General features: G+C 47.4%; 1 protein-coding gene across 4 annotated transcripts in view; it reads left to right on the top strand.

The window, feature by feature from the left end:
• Positions 1 to 20634, top strand: part of WDR7 (WD repeat domain 7) — a 516060-nt gene that overhangs the window by 415891 nt on the left and 79535 nt on the right. For all 4 annotated transcript variants that reach the window (XM_068251301.1, XM_068251300.1, XM_068251299.1 and 1 more), the window contains one exon: positions 9813 to 9912. In XM_068251301.1, the coding sequence (XP_068107402.1) occupies positions 9813 to 9912 (100 nt within the window). The remainder of the gene's footprint in view (positions 1 to 9812; positions 9913 to 20634) is intronic.

Genomic DNA, 20634 nt, shown 5'->3' with positions numbered 1-20634 from the left:
TCAGCCTCCTGTGACATATCGGTGGTCACTCAGCCTCCTGTGACATATCAGGGGTCACTCAGCCTCCTGTGACATATCTGTGGTCACTCAGCCTCCTGTGACATATCTGTGGTCACTTAGCCTCCTGTGACATATCTGTGGTCACTTAGCCTCCTGTGACATTTCTGTGGTCACTCAGCCTCCTGTGACATATCGGTGGTCACTCAGCCTCCTGTGACATATCGGGGGTCACTCAGCCGCCTGTGACATATCTGTGGTCACTCAGCCTCCTGTGACATATCGGTGGTCACTCAGCCTCCTGTGACATATCTGTGGTCACTCAGCCTCCTGTGACATATCTGTGGTCACTCAGCCTCCTGTGACATATCGGGGGTCACTCAGCCGCCTGTGACATATCGGTGGTCACTCAGCCTCCTGTGACATATCTGTGGTCACTCAGCCTCCTGTGACATTTCTGTGGTCACTCAGCCTCCTGTGACATTTCTGTGGTCACTTAGCCTCATGTGACATTTCTGTGGTCACTCAGCCTCCTGTGACATTTATGTGGTCACTCAGCCTCCTGTGACATTTCTGTGGTCACTTAGCCTCCTGTGACATTTCTGTGGTCTCTCAGCCTCCTGTGACATATCTGTGGTCACTCAGCCTCCTGTGACATATCGGTGGTCACTCAGCCTCCTGTGACATATCGGTGGTCACTTAGCCTCCTGTGACATATCGGTGGTCACTCAGCCTCCTGTGACATATCTGTGGTCACTCAGCCTCCTGTGACATATCTGTGGTCACTCAGCCTCCTGTGACATTTCTGTGGTCACTCAGCCTCCTGTGACATATCGGTGGTCACTCAGCCTCCTGTGACATATCGGTGGTCACTCAGCCTCCTGTGACAAATCGGGGGTCACTCAGCCTCCTGTGACATTTCTGTGGTCACTCAGCCTCCTGTGACATTTCTGTAGTCACTCAGCCTCCTGTGACATTTCTGTGGTCACTCAGCCTCCTGTGACATATCTGTTGTCACTCAGCCTCCTGTGACATTTCTGTGGTCACTCCGCCTCCTGTGACATTTCTGTGGTCACTCAGCCTCCTGTGACATATCGGTGGTCACTCAGCCTCCTGTGACATGTCGGGGGTCACTCAGCCGCCTGTGACATTTCTGTGGTCACTCAGCCGCCTGTGACATTTCTGTGGTCACTCAGCCTCTTGTGACATATCTGTGGTCATTTAGCCTCCTGTGACATATCTGTGGTCACTCAGCCTCCTGTGACATTTCTGTGGTCACTCAGCCTCCTGTGACATTTCTGTGGTCACTTAGCCTCCTGTGACATTTCTGTGGTCACTTAGTCTCCTGTGACACATCTGTGGTCACTCAGCCTCCTGTGACATTTCTGTGGTCACTTAGCCTCATGTGACATTTCTGTGGTCACTCAGCCTCCTGTGACATTTATGTGGTCACTCAGCCTCCTGTGACATTTCTGTGGTCACTTAGCCTCCTGTGACATTTCTGTGGTCTCTCAGCCTCCTGTGACATATCTGTGGTCACTCAGCCTCCTGTGACATATCGGTGGTCACTTAGCCTCCTGTGACATATCGGTGGTCACTTAGCCTCCTGTGACATATCGGTGGTCACTCAGCCGCCTGTGACATATCTGTGGTCACTCAACCTCCAGTGACATATCTGTGGTCACTCAGCCTCCTGTGACATTTCTGTGGTCACTCAGCCTCCTGTGACATATCTGTGGTCACTCAACCTCCAGTGACATATCTGTGGTCACTCAGCCGCCTGTGACATTTCTGTGGTCACTCAGCCGCCTGTGACATTTCTGTGGTCACTCAGCCTCCTGTGACATATCGGTGGTCACTCACTCTCCTGTGACATATCAGTGGTCACTCAGCCTCCTGTGACATATCTGTGGTCACTCAGCCTCCTGTGACATATCAGTGGTCACTCAGCCTCCTGTGACATATCTGTGGTCACTCAGCCTCCTGTGACATATCTGTGGTCACTCAGCCTCCTGTGACATATCTGTGGTCACTCAGCCTCCTGTGACATATCGGTGGTCACTCAGCCTCCTGTGACATATCGGGGGTCACTCAGCCGTCTGTGACATTTCTGTGGTCACTCAGCCTCCTGTGACATATCGGTGGTCACTCAGCCTCCTGTGACATATCAGGGGTCACTCAGCCTCCTGTGACATATCAGTGGTCACTCAGCCTCCTGTGACATATCAGTGGTCACTCAGCCTCCTGTGACATATCTGTGGTCACTCAGCCTCCTGTGACATATCTGTGGTCACTCAGCCTCCTGTGACATATCTGTGGTCACTCAGCCTCCTGTGACATTTCTGTGGTCACTCAGCCTCCTGTGACATATCGGGGGTCACTCAGCCGCCTGTGACATTTCTGTGGTCACTCAGCCGCCTGTGACATTTCTGTGGTCACTCAGCCTCCTGTGACATTTCTGTGGTCACTTAGCCTCCTGTGACATTTCTGTGGTCACTTAGCCTCCTGTGACACATCTGTGGTCACTTAGCCTCCTGTGACATTTCTGTGGTCACTCAGCCTCCTGTGACATATCTGTGGTCACTCAGCCTCCTGTGACATATCTGTGGTCACTCAGCCTCCTGTGACATTTCTGTGGTCACTCGGCCTCCTGTGACATATCTGTGGTCACTCAACCTCCAGTGACATATCTGTGGTCACTCATCCTCCTGTGACATATCGGTGGTCACTCAGCCTCCTGTGACATATCTGTGGTCACTCAGCCTCCTGTGACATTTCTGTGGTCATTCAGCCTCCTGTGACATTTCTGTGGTCATTCAGCCTCCTGTGACATTTCTGTGGTCACTCAGCCTCCTGTGACATTTCTGTGGTCACTCAGCCTCCTGTGACATTTCTGTGGTCACTCAGCCTCCTGTGACATTTCTGTGGTCACTCAGCCTCCTGTGACATTTCTGTGGTCACTCAGCCTTCTGTGACAGTTATGGTTACTGAAACCTCAGTGACATGACTGCGATCATTCAGTTTATTGTATCTGGGTAGGGGTCACATGGCTTCACGTGAGATAATAATCATCACTCGGGTAATGTATTATCGTCACAATCTCAGAAACACCTGTAACAGACGAGCGCCTTTGTCAAATAACAGCAGTTGTGGCCCCAAACTCCACATGTAAATTAGGCCCAAAAAAATAAAGGTTGCAGATGACAGACAGGTTGGATGCAGGCCTATAGAAAGCCCCAATCATCAGTGCTAGTCAAGGTAGCAGCTTTGGCTCCCCTGATAGATAATCGGAGGTGGAGAGGTGTCAGAGAAGATGGCAGCTGGGCCTATGGACACTCACTAGGTCCCAGACACCTGCCTAGTTTGCCTTGTGGATGATCCTGCTCTGCTGTCACACCCCAACCTACAGGTGTTGTCCCAAAAAGTGGCCCTTATCGTGATGGTGAAATTACCCTCTTCTACCCTACCTCTATCCAAAGCAAGAGAGAAATTAGCTGGAGTTTGGTTTTAAAGGGCCACTACAAAGAAAAAAGTAAGCAGTTAAAATCTGACAGAACAAACACGTTTTGGACTAGTCCATCTCCTCATGGGGGATTGTCCGGGTTTTCTTTGTTTTCAAATGCATTTCTTGAACTGCAGTTGCTAAGTCTAACTGCCAAAATAGTATGAGAAGATCCAGCCTCCCTACTCACTGTATTGGCAGTTAGACTTAACAACTTCCATTCAGCAAATGCCTTTGAAAACCAAGATTCCCCTATGAGGATATGGACTAGTCCAAAACCTGTCAGTGCTGTCAGATTTTAGCTGCTTACTTTTTTGGCTGGAGTTGGCCTTTGAATAAAAGCAGTGAAGACGATTAGCCGGATGTTTCTCCTGGTTGGCGCAGCCTGTGAAGAATGAGGTCTATTATATGCTGGGTGAGTTTTATTCCTGGAGAAATGAGGTTTCCCTCCCGTTCCGCGCCTCGGGCCATCCTTACTCCGCCGGCTCCAGATACCGATCACGCGTCCCGCCAGTTCCAGCAAGAAGGATGGCCGTGTTCACCTCGCCGCCTCCTGCTCTCAACCTGTTAAATATAATTTAATATCCTGTCACTGTCCCGGCCTGATGGAGAATCCGAGTCCTGACGCTGATGTAAGGATAGATATCGCGGGCGAGGCTTTCACTGACACACAGAGCTCTGAAGGAATCTTGTCAAGAGCAAAACATGGAAGCCGGCAAAGCTGATCACCTGGAATATTCTAGTTTCCTGCTTGCCACACTGATCTTCTGTCTGTCTGCTGTTATTTAAAGAGGAACTCCAGTGAAAATAATGTAATGAACAAAAGTGCTTCATTTTTACAATAATTATGTATAAATGATTTAGTCAGTTTTTGCCCATTGTAAAAGCTTTTAAATCCCTGATTTACATTCTGACATTTATTACATGGTGACATTGTTACTGCTGGCAGGTGATGTAGCTGCTGCTTGCTTTTTTGGAGGTTGGAAACAGCTGAAAACAGCTATTTCCCACAATGCAGCAAGGTTTACAGACTGGAAACTGCAGGAGTACCACGGTACTCAGTTTCTTGTCGGAGGGGTTTCACCACAATATTAGCCATACAGCGCCCCCTGATGGTCTGTTTGGGAAAAGGAATAGATTTCTCATGTAAAAGGGGGTATCAGCTACTGAATGGGATAAAGTTCAATACTTGGTCAGAGTTTCTCTTTAAATTGTGCTCCTGGAGTAAGTCTATGTATCGTATCCATGACTACACTCCTGATCCGCATACATTTTCCAGGTGAACCATTCAGAAGGAGTTACGGCTTGAAGGTGGGCATCCCAGCTAACCCGGCACCATAATGGGTCATCTGTTACATTTCTGGGAACCGCTGTTTATTAAATGGGAAAAAAATCTAATAAGAATGTATTTGTTTAAAGGGGAACTGAAGAGAGAGGTATATGGAGGCTGGCATGTTTATTTCCTTTTAATCAATACCAGTTGCCTGGCAGCCCCGCTGGTCTATTTCTCTGCAGTAGTATCTGATTAAAACCAGAAACAAGCATGCAGCTAGTCTTGTCAGATCAGACTTATAAGTCTGAACCACTGAAACACCTGATCTGCTGCATGCTTGTTCAGGGGCTATGGCTAATAGTAATAGAGGCAGAGGATCAGCAGGGCTGCCAGGCAACTGGTATTGTCTAAAAGGAAATAAACATGACAGCCTCCATATACCTCTCTCTTCAGTTCCCCTTTAACACACATCAAACAAATGACAGCGCTCATAGGCAGCAACTGAATTGTAGACCAACAAAGGCATGCAGAGCCCCACAGGGCTAAATACAGTACATGCCTTGAATGCAAATCAGATGCAAATCATGTACTAGTCCTAATCTATAATTTGAATGCAAATTGAAGCACATGGATGCAGCTAATACTTACATGAGTTTTGTACAGCAGGAGTCATTGGCAGCGCTTCCAAACAGAGGCTGCACCCAAATTGACTACCTGCAATAGATGTGCAGAGCTCCACAATTGTGGACTAAAATACACAACATGCATTCAAAACAGGTGCAGCAAAGGAGGACGTTGGCTTCAGTATAAATAATATGTGCAGAAATTATTCCCTACTAGACTTCCCCACAGCGATGACGGGTCCTCTCGGGGAAGACTTACCGCTAGTCTAACGATAAAAACACGTTTTTTTCCTAGTGCTGCTAGTCATAAAATGGTATACACATTTCTATCAAACAGACATCAACAATTGACAGCGCTCGTAGACCTGCAACTGAATTGTAGACCAACAGAGGCATGCAGAGCCCCACAGGGGCTAAAATACATGCCTTGAATGCAAATCAGGTGCAAATCATGTGCTAGTCCTAATCTATAATTTGAATGCACATTGAAGCACATGGATGCAGCTAGCCATTTTATGACCCTGCACATCTATTGCACATCTGCACATCTATTGCAGGTAGTCAATTCGGGTGCAGCCTCTGGAAGCGCTGCCAATGTCTCCTGCTGTACAAAACTTATGTATTTATTTAACTCCCCTATCCTGTTGTGTTTAGTGTACACTCTCTGATTTAGGAGGAACATGAAAATACTATTTCTGCTGGTTTCCTTCTTTACTGTTTCTCTGTGATGCCAAAAGTGACATCACTTTTTTTTTTCTTCTACCCAGCTGAGTGTCAATTTTCCCTCCTTCCTGCTACAGCTTTCTGTCCCTCCCAAAGCAAACATCACCTAGACACCAGGCTAACATCACAGTGTAAACTCTTCAAGGGGGGGGGGGGGAGAGGGGGTTTCAATTGCCTTCTGGTCAATAGTATCCTTGTCTTATCAGAAATACAAAGCTTTCTCTTATTTTCATTCTGAAATAAGCTTGTTAATGCAGCTAAAGGCACCCATGCCAGGTAAAAAGAAAAAAAAATAAACAGAAGAAACGATTTTTATAAAAAAAACAAAAAGCATAGCAGGGGTTACATATTTTTGGGGCACTATTTTTTGGTATTTTTTTTTTTTATGTTACAACCCAGTTTAAAGAGAATCTGTAACGAGAAAAACACCTGGGGGATTCTTATTTTGGGCAGGGAAGCGTCTGGATCCTAATCAGGCTTTCCCAGTCCTCTTCGACCTCCGGGATCCAGCGCTGGCAGCCCCGAAATGCCACCAGTGCAGGCTCCAGGGCAGGCTCCAGTAGGGGCTTTCCGATGGGCTGTAGCAGAAAAAGCAGAGCCTGGTCACTCTACTGCGCAGGCGCGAGTCACATGTTGCTGGCGCAGTATTTCTCTGGAGTGAGAGTTCTGAAATTGTTGCCGGGATCCTCTAAAGCCACTCTTCTAACTTAGGGCCTGTTTCCACTACACGCAGATTGGATGCAGAAAAACTGACTCCAATAAATGCCTATGGGCCTGTTTCCACTAGACGCGATTTTCCCATAGGCATTCATTGGAGTCAGTTTTTCTGCATATATTCTGCATCCAATCTGCGTGTAGTGGTAATAGGCCCTTAGAGTACACCTGAAGCCCCCAAATGTTTAAATATCCAGCTCAGTCGTGGGATGCTTCGGGTGGTCCTGAGGTTTCCTAGATACTCAAACAGCCCAAAATTCCAGTGCAGGGTCCCTCTGTGACTGTATAAGTTGAGGGTTAGTTGAAAAGGTTTCTTCTGGCCGCAAGCAGTGCATGTGCACTTTCACACTAGGAACGGGCAAGTAAGGTCTGCACATGCTCAGTAGAATGAAGCGCTTGTGCAGGGGAGGAAAAAAAGCTGTGCATGAGTTGCTTCTTTCTGCTAGGCATGCGCAGACCTTACTTGTGCATACTCAGTTTAGATGCACTTGTCCACAGCTGGGAGTGCAGCCAGCAGATAACAGCTGGATCTTTCGACTGCAATAGGTGTGTTCATAGCTTGCAGAGAGAATGGACATCATAAGTAAATTGGTGTATGCGCACCACTGCTGCTCATATTTTTTAAAGAGAATCTGTACTGTGCAAATCCTACATAAATAAACGTACCAGCCTGTTTGTTGTCTTCTCCTAGCCCCCTCTGTGACATTTTCACCACTCCCCGCTGCTTTCTTGGTGATAAAATCACTGTTTTATTCATTGTTTTTGTAAACAATGAAGATGGCTGCCAAACAGGAAATACATCATCAGAGCAGGTGCCTGTTTGCAGTGGCTCCTCTCAAGCCTGACTTGACTGCTGGAATGTCACTCCCAGTGTTGTCTTAGCTGCTTGTCTGGGCTTTGAACTGATCTTTCTGCACTCACAGCTGTTCACAAGGTCACAGCTCCATGAGCCTCAGACATGCTGGCTGTGAGCAGAGACCTTGCCTGTGACTCATACACACAGCACACAGGAGAGCAGAGGGGGGCGTGGAGGGGACGTGCATAACTTGTCCCTATCACAGCAGAGGCAGTGCATTCCTCTCTGGGATGACAAAGCTGGACAAAGAAAATATATATTACAGAGACAGTGCAACTAGAAAAGGCTGCAGTAATCCAGACCACATTAGAACATGTATAGGAACTTATAGGATAGAAGAAATAAGGCTGAATATATTGTTACAGAGTCTCTTTAAGGAACCTGCATCACCATTGACTTGAATTACTTCTGGCGCTTTTGTATTGCCGTATATGTCCAGTGGTAACAAGCTACAGACTTTGCATCAGATTGGATCCTTCTGCCATATCGTACCACATTAACTTAATTAAGAAAGAGTAACACAATGTGTGTTAACAATGCCAGTCTGCAAGAGGCCTCAAGACAAGTGTGGATTCTAAACTGCAGCTTTGACAGCCTGATGTAGTCTTAAAAATTAAGCAATAAAACTGAAAATAAGATTGAGACTCTTCTATATTATTAATGTTTTTTTATCATCCATACTACACAGACAATTCATTATCTCATAAGTTTATTTTCACTTCAGGTGCACTTTACCTTCAGTGAAAGTGCACCTGAAGTGACGTCACCAAGCCTCGTAATGTAACTGTGCAGAGACCGGGACTTCGGAGATGGAGGAGGAAGTGCTGCTGCCGTCGCTGGAGAAAGCCCTCGGTGAGTAAATCTATTTACTCAATGGGCTTAGAGAGGGGGAGGGGGGACATCGGGAGGGAGGGGGATAGGCCGCCCGCAATAGCCACAATAGAAGGGGGATCCCCTCACCCGCACAGAGGGGGATCCCCCGCCCGCAAAAGCCACAATAGAAGAGGGATCCCCCCGCCAGCACAGCCTCCACATACAAGGGGGATCCCCCGCACATTCTCTGCCCCGCTGGCTGCCCAGGGATTCCCTAGGGTGGCTGGATGCTTGTTCTGCACGCTGTGGGTAGCACAGATCGCTACCCACAGCGTTCTGGGGGGGGGGAGGATCGGGAGGGGGACATCTGGCTACCTATAAATCTGGCTAAACACCTGGCTCACTATATACCTGGCTAAACATCTGGCTCACTATATACCTGGCTAAACATCTGGCTCGCTATATACCTGGCTAAACATCTGGCTCGCTATATACCTGGCTAAACATCTGGCTCACTATATACCTGGCTAAACATCTGGCTCGCTATATACCTGGCTAAACATCTGGCTCGCTATATACCTGGCTAAACACCTGGCTCACTATATACCTGGCTAACTATACTTGGCTAACTATACCTGGCTGCACATCTGGCTAACTATACCTGGCTGCGCATCTTCTACCTATACATCTGGGTCTTATACTCACCATTGGCATGCTGATCCCTCGTCGCGTACCTCTGATAGCTTCCCCAGTGTCTTCTTCCATGTCCCTTGGCGGATTTTGCTTCTTCCTCAGCGATCACATGTCCCCCGTTGATCGGCGTTGATGACACCAGGGTCACACAGCGTCATCAACATCTTGCAGAAAACACTTTTTTTTTTAAATTGAATTCAATACAATAATCTGTATTAAATTTAATATTAAAAAAAAATTGGTTGCAAAAAAAAATGGTTGCAAATTATTGGAAATTAATTGAAACACTTTTTGCACGGAAATCCTGGGGAAACTGAGCGCCAGGGTGGTTAAAGGGCACTTCGCACGGAGTGCTCTGTGCAGTGCGCGCATAAAGTTTTGCGCGCGGAAAGCTGGTTTAGACGTGCTAAGGGGGTTTTCACAGGCGTGCTAACAGTTAGCACTGCTTTGTGAATCAAGCCCTTAGTGTTTTATTACAGGGATGAGACCTGAATGTTGTTTGGGAATGAAGGTTCCGCTACAGTAAAGGAAAGTAATTGTGTAGTGTGTTTTAGCGTTGTTTCTGGACTTCCTGGGCCGAGGCTTGTAACTCATCACAGCTCCTCTGTGTCCCTCCAGGTTCTACATGGTCAGCTACTGCGAACGCAGCCACAGAGTAGCCGTGGGTGGACGTCACGGCTCGGTGGCGCTCTATGACATCCGGACAGGAAAGTGCCAGGTAAGTGCTAACGATTGCTTCAGGAGGCCTGCAAAGGCAATCAGATATTTCATCAAGAGCTATGGCGGAATGAGAATGTAGCAGTTCTCACAACGGCTACATTCCGTAACCCGCTGCCGTCATCCTGCTTAGCTTTATTGACAATGAGCTCACTCGCACACCGTGAACGGATGCAGCCATATTCAGTGGAGTGCAAAATTATGTATGTTTATTATGTTTGTTGAAAAATAATTATTTATATATATCGCCAACATCTTCTGCAGCACTGTACAAAGTATATAGTCTTGTCACGAATCCCTACCATAGTCCTATTTCTATGTACTGTATGTATCTTGCATTGTATGTATTGTAGTCTATGGCCAATTTAGGCGGAAGCCAATTAAGTTATCTGTATGTTCTGGAAGGAAACCAGAGTGCCCAGAGGAAACCCACACAGACACGTGGTGAACATACAAACTCTTTGCAGATAGTGCTCTGGCTGTGATTTGAACCAGGAGCCCAGCGCTGCAAGGCGAGTGTGCTATCCACTTCGCCAGAGTTCCCCAACCCTGTCCTCAAGGCCCACCAACAGTACATGTTTTGCAGGAAACCACAAACATGCACAGGTGAGGTAATTAGTGTCTCAGCAGAGGTAATTAACTACCGCTGTGGATTTCCACAAAACATGCATTGTTGGTGGCTCTTGAGGACAGGGTTGGGGAACACTGCACTACGCCACCGTTGTGCCCAAAAGTTCCATGAAAGTGGTAGCAGGCACTTCCAGCTGTTGCAAAGAGGGGAAGTCCCAACGCTTTAAACGCCCACAGGCACATACCCACTGGTGCAGGGTCTGGTCAGCCAAGCCAGCTAGAACAACACCATGGATCCGTAGACTACAGTGAGGTAGATAACAGCCGGTATTCTTTACTTGTAAATTCCACAAGGAAGGACAAATACAACCACAGGATCAACTGACGCATATCAGGCTCACAATAAGCCTTTAGTCATAGTTGATACACTTCCAGCTGTTACAATACCTGTGGCCACCTTGGACACATGCGCCCCCTTCCGGTTACACTTCCTGTGTACACCCACACATTTCCGGTTATGCTGAAATGCGTAACCTACTGTACGGGCAGAGTAAGTGGTGCCAGTTCACCTCTGTAGTCACTTATGTAAGTATACCTGTTTAAGCCTTCTCGGCACTAGTCTAGTTTAGGGGGCCCAGCAGGAAACCTCATAGGGAAATTCCGCTAACGTGATTGGGTGAACAGCACCCCCTCATACTGCTAGGTTTTAGATAGGCTGTAATAAACTACACCCACACTATTTGACCAATTACAGCACTTGCTGCTGTATAAGGGGCTGTGATTGGAGAACTGTTCTCTATGAGGTTTCCTGCTGGGTCCCCTAAACTACACTAGAGCCACCTTCTCTGCCCCATGGCAACTGCTGACAGCTCAGACCTGTCCTGGTATTTCTTCATGCCCTGTTATTATCGCTTGATTTCCATTACTGTCTGGCTTGTCCTGACTTTCCCTGCGCTACTCCCCTTGTTACCGACCTTGACCTGAATATTGACTTCACCTTGTCTGCTGCCTACCCTGACCTCAGCCTGTACAGCCATTTTGCCTTGACTGTCACTAGCCTTGACCTCTGCCTGTTCTATGATTTTGAGCTGCCTACTAGTCTTCCCAGTTGTGGACTCTGCTGTCCTCCCTGTCTCCATTGGAGTAACCCCAGGGGTCATGACCTGGTTGGGTTTTCCACTTGCAGCATTGTAGTCCGTTGCCTGTTGGTTGTAGCGGCCCGTCATTCCTCCTGGGATGCTCTGGAGCAGAGCAGTGGTCACTTTGACTCCATGCCTTGAACAAGCCTGCCCCCGCCTATCAGTCCCACAGTCGACAGGTATTGTCAGTTCAGCAGAAACAAAACTAGTAGTATACAGGTGCCACATACCTATATCTAGAGATTTATCAATCTAGTCAAATGATTTTCATTCAAATTAAGCTGTTTAGGCAGAGGTACTATGTGTGCAGCCAACAGGCAGGCCCTGCATCTCTTCATGCTGGGCGTAGGATGGGAGTTTCTGAAGAAGTAAAAGTCACATACTCCTGAGGCTTCTCATGTCCTCCTTTTGTTTCCAAGGCTACACAATTTAACAGAAAAGGAACGTAGTCCAAGCATCTGCATATCACTTTCACAAAGAAAATATCAGTTTCACAGAGAAACCGACATCTTTTCATAACTTGTATTGTGAGTCTCAGATTTTTATTTTCTTCCCAACACTTCTACCCCTACCCCCAACTACCATCCCCCCTCCCCAAGGCCGGATTTTTACACTTTACCGCCCAAGGCCACTGTCACCAGCCACCCCCTTCAGTATAGGTACCGAGATGACCCCTCCCCCCTTCCCTCCAGTATAGGTAGCCAGATGACTCCCTTAATCCCTCCTTTTCCCAAACCCCCTTTCAGTATAGGTAGCCAGCTCGCCTTCACATCGCAGCAGCCATCAGTGTCACTCATTTCTGTGCTTGTCTCCAGTGCAGAAGCTTCGTCTTCCTTTTCATCTCCAATGCTGCCCAAGTCCATAGCCCCCGGCCACAATGCAAGTGTGCACAGAGAGCAAGGTGGCTGCTGCACAGGCGGCTAGCAGCAGAGTACCGCAGTCAGGCAGTCACCTGATCTCCCTGCATTGCAGCATTTGCAAGCTTGCACCAGTTTAGCCTGCTGCTTTGGTGCCCTTGCTCCTGTGGTGCCCTAGGCCGTGGCCTTGCCTTAAATCCGGCCTTGCCCGCCCCTATACCCTCATCCCCTCCCCTTGTCCCTGCTTGTTCCACCCTTTAACATCCTGGGTGATCAATAAAGTTCAGAAGATTGTGTATGATGAGTTATGACACTTCTAATGGCCCCAGCGTGCCATGTAGTTGTTCTGTTAAATACCATTTGGTAAACGTAAAGTTTCCCATTAAAGCTGTTCTTTCTATCTCTGTGAGTTGGACAGTTACACATTTCCTCCAGATTTTATAGAATGTTTTTGTCCTTTTGTCCTTTGCTCATATCTTCCTTGAGACCACTGATCCAATGGTGGGAACCTCTGGAAGTCTTCGGGCGCGCTCCCGTCCGTGAACGAGTATGGCCGCACTGTTCAGGCACAAGACGCACAGTAGCGTGGAGTGGCTCATGCCCCCTGGAATTAGCTGAGCTCAATCAGCAGTTCCAGGGGGTCTCCAGTTCCTTGTCGGAGAGGTCCAGGGGTCCCAGAGCTGGATCGGTGGAAAATCATGTGGTCCACTGTTTTCCCTTCAGATACACTTTAAAGGGAACCTGAACTCTTGCACAGGACAGAAGGAAAACGGAGAAATGCACCCGGTGTGTATTTAGAGAGTTTAGCTTGTTTAATTCCCCCTTTTCTGTGCCTAATCACAAGTGTAATTTGATCTCTCAGCTGTGTCAGCTTGCTGCCTTAGCAGAGCAGCTAATTTGTAAACACAGGATGTTAACCCTATGTCTGCTTCCATGAAAGCAAGAGGTAGACACACTGCAGATTTATTGCAGGATTTGTTTTAGCCCTATCCCATAAGCCATATCAATCCCTGCCATGCACTGAGGAGGATCAAAAGTCCGAAACAGGCTGTCTGCATGTGGGGTTGGTGTGGCTCTGTAAATTTTAAAGCTACTTTACACGTTTTTTTCTCCTTTATTTCATTATGCTGGAAACCGTCTCTTTTTCATACGTTTATGATGCACATTCCTCCCCAACGGTAAACGTGTGGAAAGCCCTCTCCTCCGCTCCCTGGCGCTATTGGCACTGGAGTCAGTTAGCAAGTTTCCTAATATTATGTCTAATGCTCTGAGGATCAATATTTTAATGAAGAAAGTGAACTGCGCGAGCTTCCCTCTTGTGTAGGATCAGAGGCCGGGTCATGTGGTGCAGGATATGAAATTAAAATACTTTGCAAAATATGCACTATGTTCAGCTGTCATCAGATAATGTGCTGGCTGCATTCTAACGTGATGAGCGTGCTGAGATTGTAAATATACTGCGTTTTTATCACTCAGCATCTGAAGAGGTTTTCCAAAGTTTTTTTTTTTTTCTTTTTACTTATGGAGATCACAATTTAAAGTGTACCTGTAACACAAAAACTCACCTCAAGGGGGTGAGTTCCAGCGGGCTCAGTAGCTCCATCCAGCTTCGCTTTCAGAAAAAACTGTGCTTTACCGGGTCTGCGCCACTGCGCATTAGCACGACTCGATCGGTTTTCGGCTATTTACTCAGGAGCCCGAGCAGGACGGAGCTAGCACTCATGCGTACCGATGCCGCACTTTGGGAGTCCCAGCACAGGACCAAGAATAAGGGGGATGCCTCTTTAGGATCCAGAGGTGAGTACCACCTAGGGGAGATTTTTTCTTTCCAGGTGATCTTTAAAATATTGGTGTATTTACGCAAAACACACAATACTAAAGCTGGGTATTGATCAACTGTGATATACTTATGAACACACACACACACACACACACACACACACACACACACACACACACACACACACACACACACTCTGTGTGTCTTTACCAGCATTAAACTACCTATGATATGTGGCACTCCTCCCTGGTTTAAAAAGAGTGCATCTAAAATGTTATCACCGCATCTGTGCCACAAATTTGGGTTCCAGAAATAGCTGCTAGTACTACTTGCTCCAGTGTCACCTGTTGCAGGCGCTCTTGGTGATGCTGGACACTGTAGGCCAGTGATGTCAAACTCTAAATACAAAGTGGGCCGAAACTGTACGCTTCAACCAAGTCGCCGGCCAACCTCAATGTCTACTGACCACCTTCCTCCCTAATTAAGTTCCCAGGTGGGCCCTCTCCCTCCCTTATACAGTTCCCTGGTGTTTAGCGCTTTCCCCCTTCCTCCCCCAGGAGTTCTAGGGCTTCACCTCCAATATAGCTTCCCGGGTGGTCTAAAGTAGGCCAAACATAAGGCAAAGTGGGGAAACTACTTGAGGGCCAAAATTAATGGCCCTGATGGCCAGATTTGGCCCACAGGCCGGCGTTTGACTTATGTGCCGTAGGAGGTCAGAATTCATGGCTGCATATGACAGTTCAGCTTGCACATTGGGGTGAACGGGGACGCAGAGCAGGATCACCCACCTGGAAACCAAGGCAGGTGCTTGGGGCCAAGTAGGTGTCAAGGGGACTGCCTGCCACCTTCTCTGACCTCTCTCCACGTCAGCTTACCAAAAGGACCACAAGGGAGCGCCAAATCTTCTACCTTGCCTAGGGCCCTGTTATACCTTAATCCATCTCAGTGGGGTGGGGACATTTTAGGGGAGGCAGCAGTATGATTTCCAATAGATTTCATGCTGACGTCTATTGGAAATCTGTCTGTAGTGTATGGGCAGGTAATTGATCCCTCTCTGATCAGATCCAATCAGGGAGGGGTCTATCTAATGGTCAATCTGGTGGCACATTGACTGATCTATGGCCACCTTTACAGTTTTATCCATAATCCAATTTCACATTATTTGCAAAACTCAGTGGCGTAGGGATCACCATAGCAGCCATAGCGGCTGCTATGGGGCCCGTAGCCAAAGGAGGCCCAAAGGCAGTGGCCGGCAGTGAAAATGGGGTCCTCAGTGGGCCCCCTGACGTGCAGAGTAATGCAAACAGTAGCAGAACTAGTACTGGAAGCCCCTCTGAGTTCCCATACTGGGGGGGGGCTACCTAATACTGTGGCCCCTCTGGCTACCTATACTGGGGGGCTACCTATTGCTGGAGGCTCCTCTGACTTCCCATACTGGGGGGCTACCTAATACTGTGACCCCTCTGGCTACCTATACTGGCGGCTACCTATTGCTGGAGGCTCCTCTGACTTCCTGTACTGGGGGGCTACCTAATACTGTGACCCCTCTGGCTACCTATACTGGGGGATCTATTGCTGGAGGCTCCTCTGACTTCCCATACTGGGGGGCTACCTAATACTGTGACCCTTCTGGCTACCTATACTGGGAGATCTATTGCTGGAGGCTCCTCTGACTTCCCATACTGGAGGCTACCTAATACTGTGACCCTTCTGGCTACCTATACTGGGGGATCTATTGCTGGTGGCTCCTCTAACTTCCCATACTGGGGGGCTACCTAATACTGTGACCCTTCTGGCTACCTATACTGGGGGCTACCTATTGCTGGAGGCTCCTCTGACTTCCCATACTGTGGCCTCTCTGGCTACCTATACCGGGGGCTATCTATTGCTGGAGTCTCCTCTGACTTCCCATACTGTGGCTCCTCTGGCTACCTATACTGGGGGGCTATCTATTGCTTGATACTCCTCTGACTTCCAATACTAGAGGGGGGCTACATAATACTGGGTGTACCTCTGGCTACCTTTAGTGGGAAGCACTTCTGGCTAGTGATACTGGGGTTCTACCTAATACTTGGGGTACCTCTGACTACCAGTACTAGGGGGGGGGGGGGGGGCTGTCTAAATCTGGGAGGCACCTTGGGCTGCCTAAAACTAGTGTGCTGGAGTCGAAAAGGTGCCTTATATTTTTTTTTAATATTGGGGGGGGGGGGGGGGCAACTAAAATTTAGCTATGGGGGGACCCTATGACTTCTAGTTACACCCTTGCAATCACTGGTCCTCCTTTGTCCTTCACTTGTGAGTCTGAGCAGAGATCTAGAACACTCAGAGCCTGAAGGGACCACATTTTACCCTCGTCTTCCTCCGCACTGAGCTGTAAACCACGCAGCAGCAGCAGCACATGTTCCGCAGGTTCACAATACAGCCATTAAACTCATTTGCAGGCTTTTCCCCCTCCTGTTATATTGTCTGCTGATCAGTGAGGAGTGGAGCAGCCAGTCACCCCTGCCAGAGCCACCAGCAGATGTTTTCTTGTCTGCCTGGCCAGATTGCCGGTGTGCGAGGAACTATCTGCACATGACAAAGAATCCTGCAGCCGTCAGCACACTCTATACAAGTCACAAATGAAAGATCTCACATAAAAGCCGCCGGTAGACAATCGCATAAAGACGCGCACTATTCCCGAGAAACTGCTCTAATGCTTCAAAATGGACAAGACTCGGGAAAACAGGCGGAATAAGCATTGTTGAAAGGCGCTATAGTGGGCTGCGACGCGGGATGTCACAATAAGACCTATAGAGGCGATACAGAACGCTCGCATCAACAGAACGCTCGCATCTCTCCCTTATACAGATAATACAGGATATTCTGAGGATCAGAGAATGTGTCAAATGCCAGAATAAAGCCCTGTTACCTTGATGACTAGGAATTTCCCAACAAAGGGGCTTCAACTGTTTCATGCGTGTTTGCAAATGTATGGATATTGCAGATGTACGGGATATATATTATATATACGGGATGCAGACCGAGAATGTCAGTGGTATTTATACTATTTATGTCTCCGATTTTTCACCTCTGTGCTGCACTCCAGAATTTGGTGTTTTCCCTTAGAGAAGTGTTTGGGACAAACAGTAGATTTGCTTCATGTAGAGAGGATTCTCAGATTAAAGCAGAATATAACCCTGCATTTCAACTTTGCTCTAAAACATTATTTACAGCATATTATATGCAACCAGCATTTTTTTTTTTTTACTAGACCAACATTGGAAGGGTTACACAGGGCTTTAAAGTTCCTGGAGAGAACTGCTCCCAGCCGAAGTTTAGATAGATACATTTAAGCAAAACAAAATGTAACAACTGTGGAATGTGACTCGCTCTCTCTGACTGTGCAGGAGTTGGAGGACAGCCAAAGAGTGTGTAACATTCCTCACTTGTTACATTTTGTTTACTTAATTGTATCTATCTAAACTTTGGTGGGGAGCAGTTCTCTCCATGGAACTTTAAAGCTCTGTGTATAACCCTTCCAATGCTGGTCTAGTAAAAAAAAAAAATGCTGGTTGCATATAATATGCTGTAAATAATGTTTTAGAGCAAAGTTGAAATGCAGAGTTATATTCCGCTTTAAAGTTGCAGGTAGTTGCCCATCTAGTGGTAAGGTTTCTGCTTATGCTTTGTTTCAAGCAGTTTCATGCATGTTTGCAAATGTGCAGACAGAGAATGTCAGTGTTATTTATGCTGCATATGTCTCACCTCTGTGCTGCACTCCAGAATTTGGTGTTTTCCCTGAGAGGGGTGTTCAGGTGAGAGGAAAAGGCTAAATAGCCCAAAGCTGTCGCTCTCTGGGAACCCAAGTGCTGCGCTGGACTGACAAGATCCTTGAGTTTTGTATTGTGAGCAGACTTGCTGGAGTTTTATGTTTTGTTTTGTTTTTTTTATTTGGGACCGTTAATTTGCTTCCAGTAGAGAGGATTCTCACATTAAAGCAGGATTGTCAGCCACAAAATCAAATTCCATTTACCCACTGCTCTGTGTTTATTATGTAGTCCACATGCAGTCTGCATTGCAAGCATTCCAATATAATCATAAATGTTTCTGCTGTAATGAATCTTATCTCAGTCAGCCAGGCTCTATTCTGGTACATAACTGAGGAGAGGGAAGCTTGTTATCTCCCCTCCCACTTTCCTGTTCCTTGGTAATTGGCTGAGAGCAGTTCAGTGTGACAGGCTGAGGTTTAGAAGGGAAATACACCTCACCCCTCTGTAGAAGCTGCTGAAATATGTTCTATGCTGTGCTTACGTGTGTTTACAAAGCAAGCTAGACATGACAGTGCAGTTACCAGGAGGAAAAAAAAAGAGTAAGGAAAGCTATTTCATCAGGATTGGCTTCAGTCAGAGGCAGTGAAGATGGAAAATGCCTGGGATAGTTTTCTCTTTATATGCTATTTACAATTCACTGAAATCAAAACGTGGACATTACAACACATATATTATGTAAGTAGAATAACTATTTATCTACCTATATATGTCTGTTAGTTGCCCATCTAGTGGCAAGGTTCCTGCTTATTGTTTTTTTTTGTTTTTTTCAAATAAAGTAAGTAAATAGCCTGTGCAGCACAAATAAAGCACTGGTGTAGGTGAAACACAACAGGCTGTCTCCGGGCTCGCTTTGTTCTGTCCAAAAACCACAAGATCATGAGATCTATAAGTGGAGGCGTGTCCAGGGCCGGGACGAGGCATAGGCTAGAGAGGCTCCAGCCTCAGGGCGCAGTGTAAGATGGGGCGCAGAATTCATTCAGCTGTCATTCCTAATTGTGTTTGAAGCAGAAAGAAATAAGAAAAGGGCATACATGGCAGTGACTGCAAGCCAGATAACTAGATATTAAGGTGTTGGGGAGGTTGTGGGCCCTGTGGCGCCTCTTAGTCTAATAGCAATCAGTGTGTGACAGCTGGGTGGGAGGGATGGAGGGGCGCACTTTGGTGTCTCAGCCTTGGGTGCTGGAGGACCTTGTCCCGGCTCTGGGCGTGTCCCAAGAGATTACAAACTTCATTGGTGAAAATGTGTACATATAGAGATAAGCTCTTATGTAGATGGCAAATAGACAGTCCGGCCACCCGCACAGACTGAGGAGCAAAGGTGTCGTTCTCAGCCGCTTAAGGTGGCCATACATTAGCTGACCAACCAACCAATCGACCATCCAATTCGATTATTATAATCGAATTGGATGAAAATTGGTGCTGCCAAGTGCATGCCCGACCGACAAAGCGACCAATTTCGGGACAGAAATTGGCCGCACGGTCGATCACACATGCTGGAAGATGTCGGGCCGAAGTTGGTTGGTCGGGTGTGCAGCGGTACAGCGGCCGATTTGTGAACGAGCGACGAGACGACGAAACCACCGCCGCAATGTATAAATGTATGTAGTGTGTGTGCATTTATACATTATTATTATTTATTGTATTTATAAAGCGCCAACATATTACATGTCCGGTGTCAGCCTCCACGCGGTTTCCGTCCATCTCGCCGGGTTCCGCATACACGACGGCGGCGCTATGTCTGACGTCAGATGCTATGCGCCACTAGCGTGTATGCGGCTGTTACCCGGCGAGATGGGCGGACACCATGCGGAAGCTGCTACAGGACAGGTAATGTATAAATGCATGCATGCTACATACATTTATACATTTTGGGGACAGCGGCCGGGTGGACGCGGCAGACTCAGCCGATTCCCTGATGATTTTATGCTGAAATCAGACGGGAATCGGCCTGTAGTGTATGGGCAGATTCGACAAGAGACAAATGTATCTCTAATCAGATTCGATTAGAGATAAATTTGTCTCTTGGTCGAATCTGCCCATAATCTTCTAATATATGGCCATCTTTAGGCTACAAGGCAATAAGCATCCAATTGCTTTGCTCTGTGTCTGTCCCAGAAGGCAAAAACTCCCGCTACCTTTCAATCAAAGGTAGGAGCATCAGGAAAAGCTGCATCCCCCACTGGTCATAATACACTATATCAGCATGCTAATATCTCTTTCAGCACTGGTCAAGTAAGAAAATGTACTGGTTCCGGACTGACGCAGTTTGAATCGGTGTCCAGCAGGTGGTGCTGCCGCTAAACGACGGTGCTGCTGAACAACGCGTTTCCGGCTATCTCACCACTCTGAACCCGCCGCAATTCGCTTGCTCTGCGGTCTATAAGACGTCAGCTCTGAAAGCGGCTCCTGACTGGCTGTCAGTACTCTGCGTCATAGAGACGGCAGAAAGAGGAGCCTGCGGCGATGGGGCAGCGTTGTGACTGGCGAGAGTAGCGGGTATGTGCGGTGATTCGTCAGGAAGCGGCATTTTACGGTGCCAGCAGTCTCTGGTCCTTAAAGAGACTC

This window comes from Hyperolius riggenbachi, chromosome 1 (assembly GCF_040937935.1).
Source record: "Hyperolius riggenbachi isolate aHypRig1 chromosome 1, aHypRig1.pri, whole genome shotgun sequence".
In the NCBI taxonomy this organism is placed as follows: Eukaryota; Metazoa; Chordata; class Amphibia; order Anura; family Hyperoliidae; genus Hyperolius; species Hyperolius riggenbachi.
This window is presented reverse-complemented; position numbering and strand designations above follow the sequence as displayed.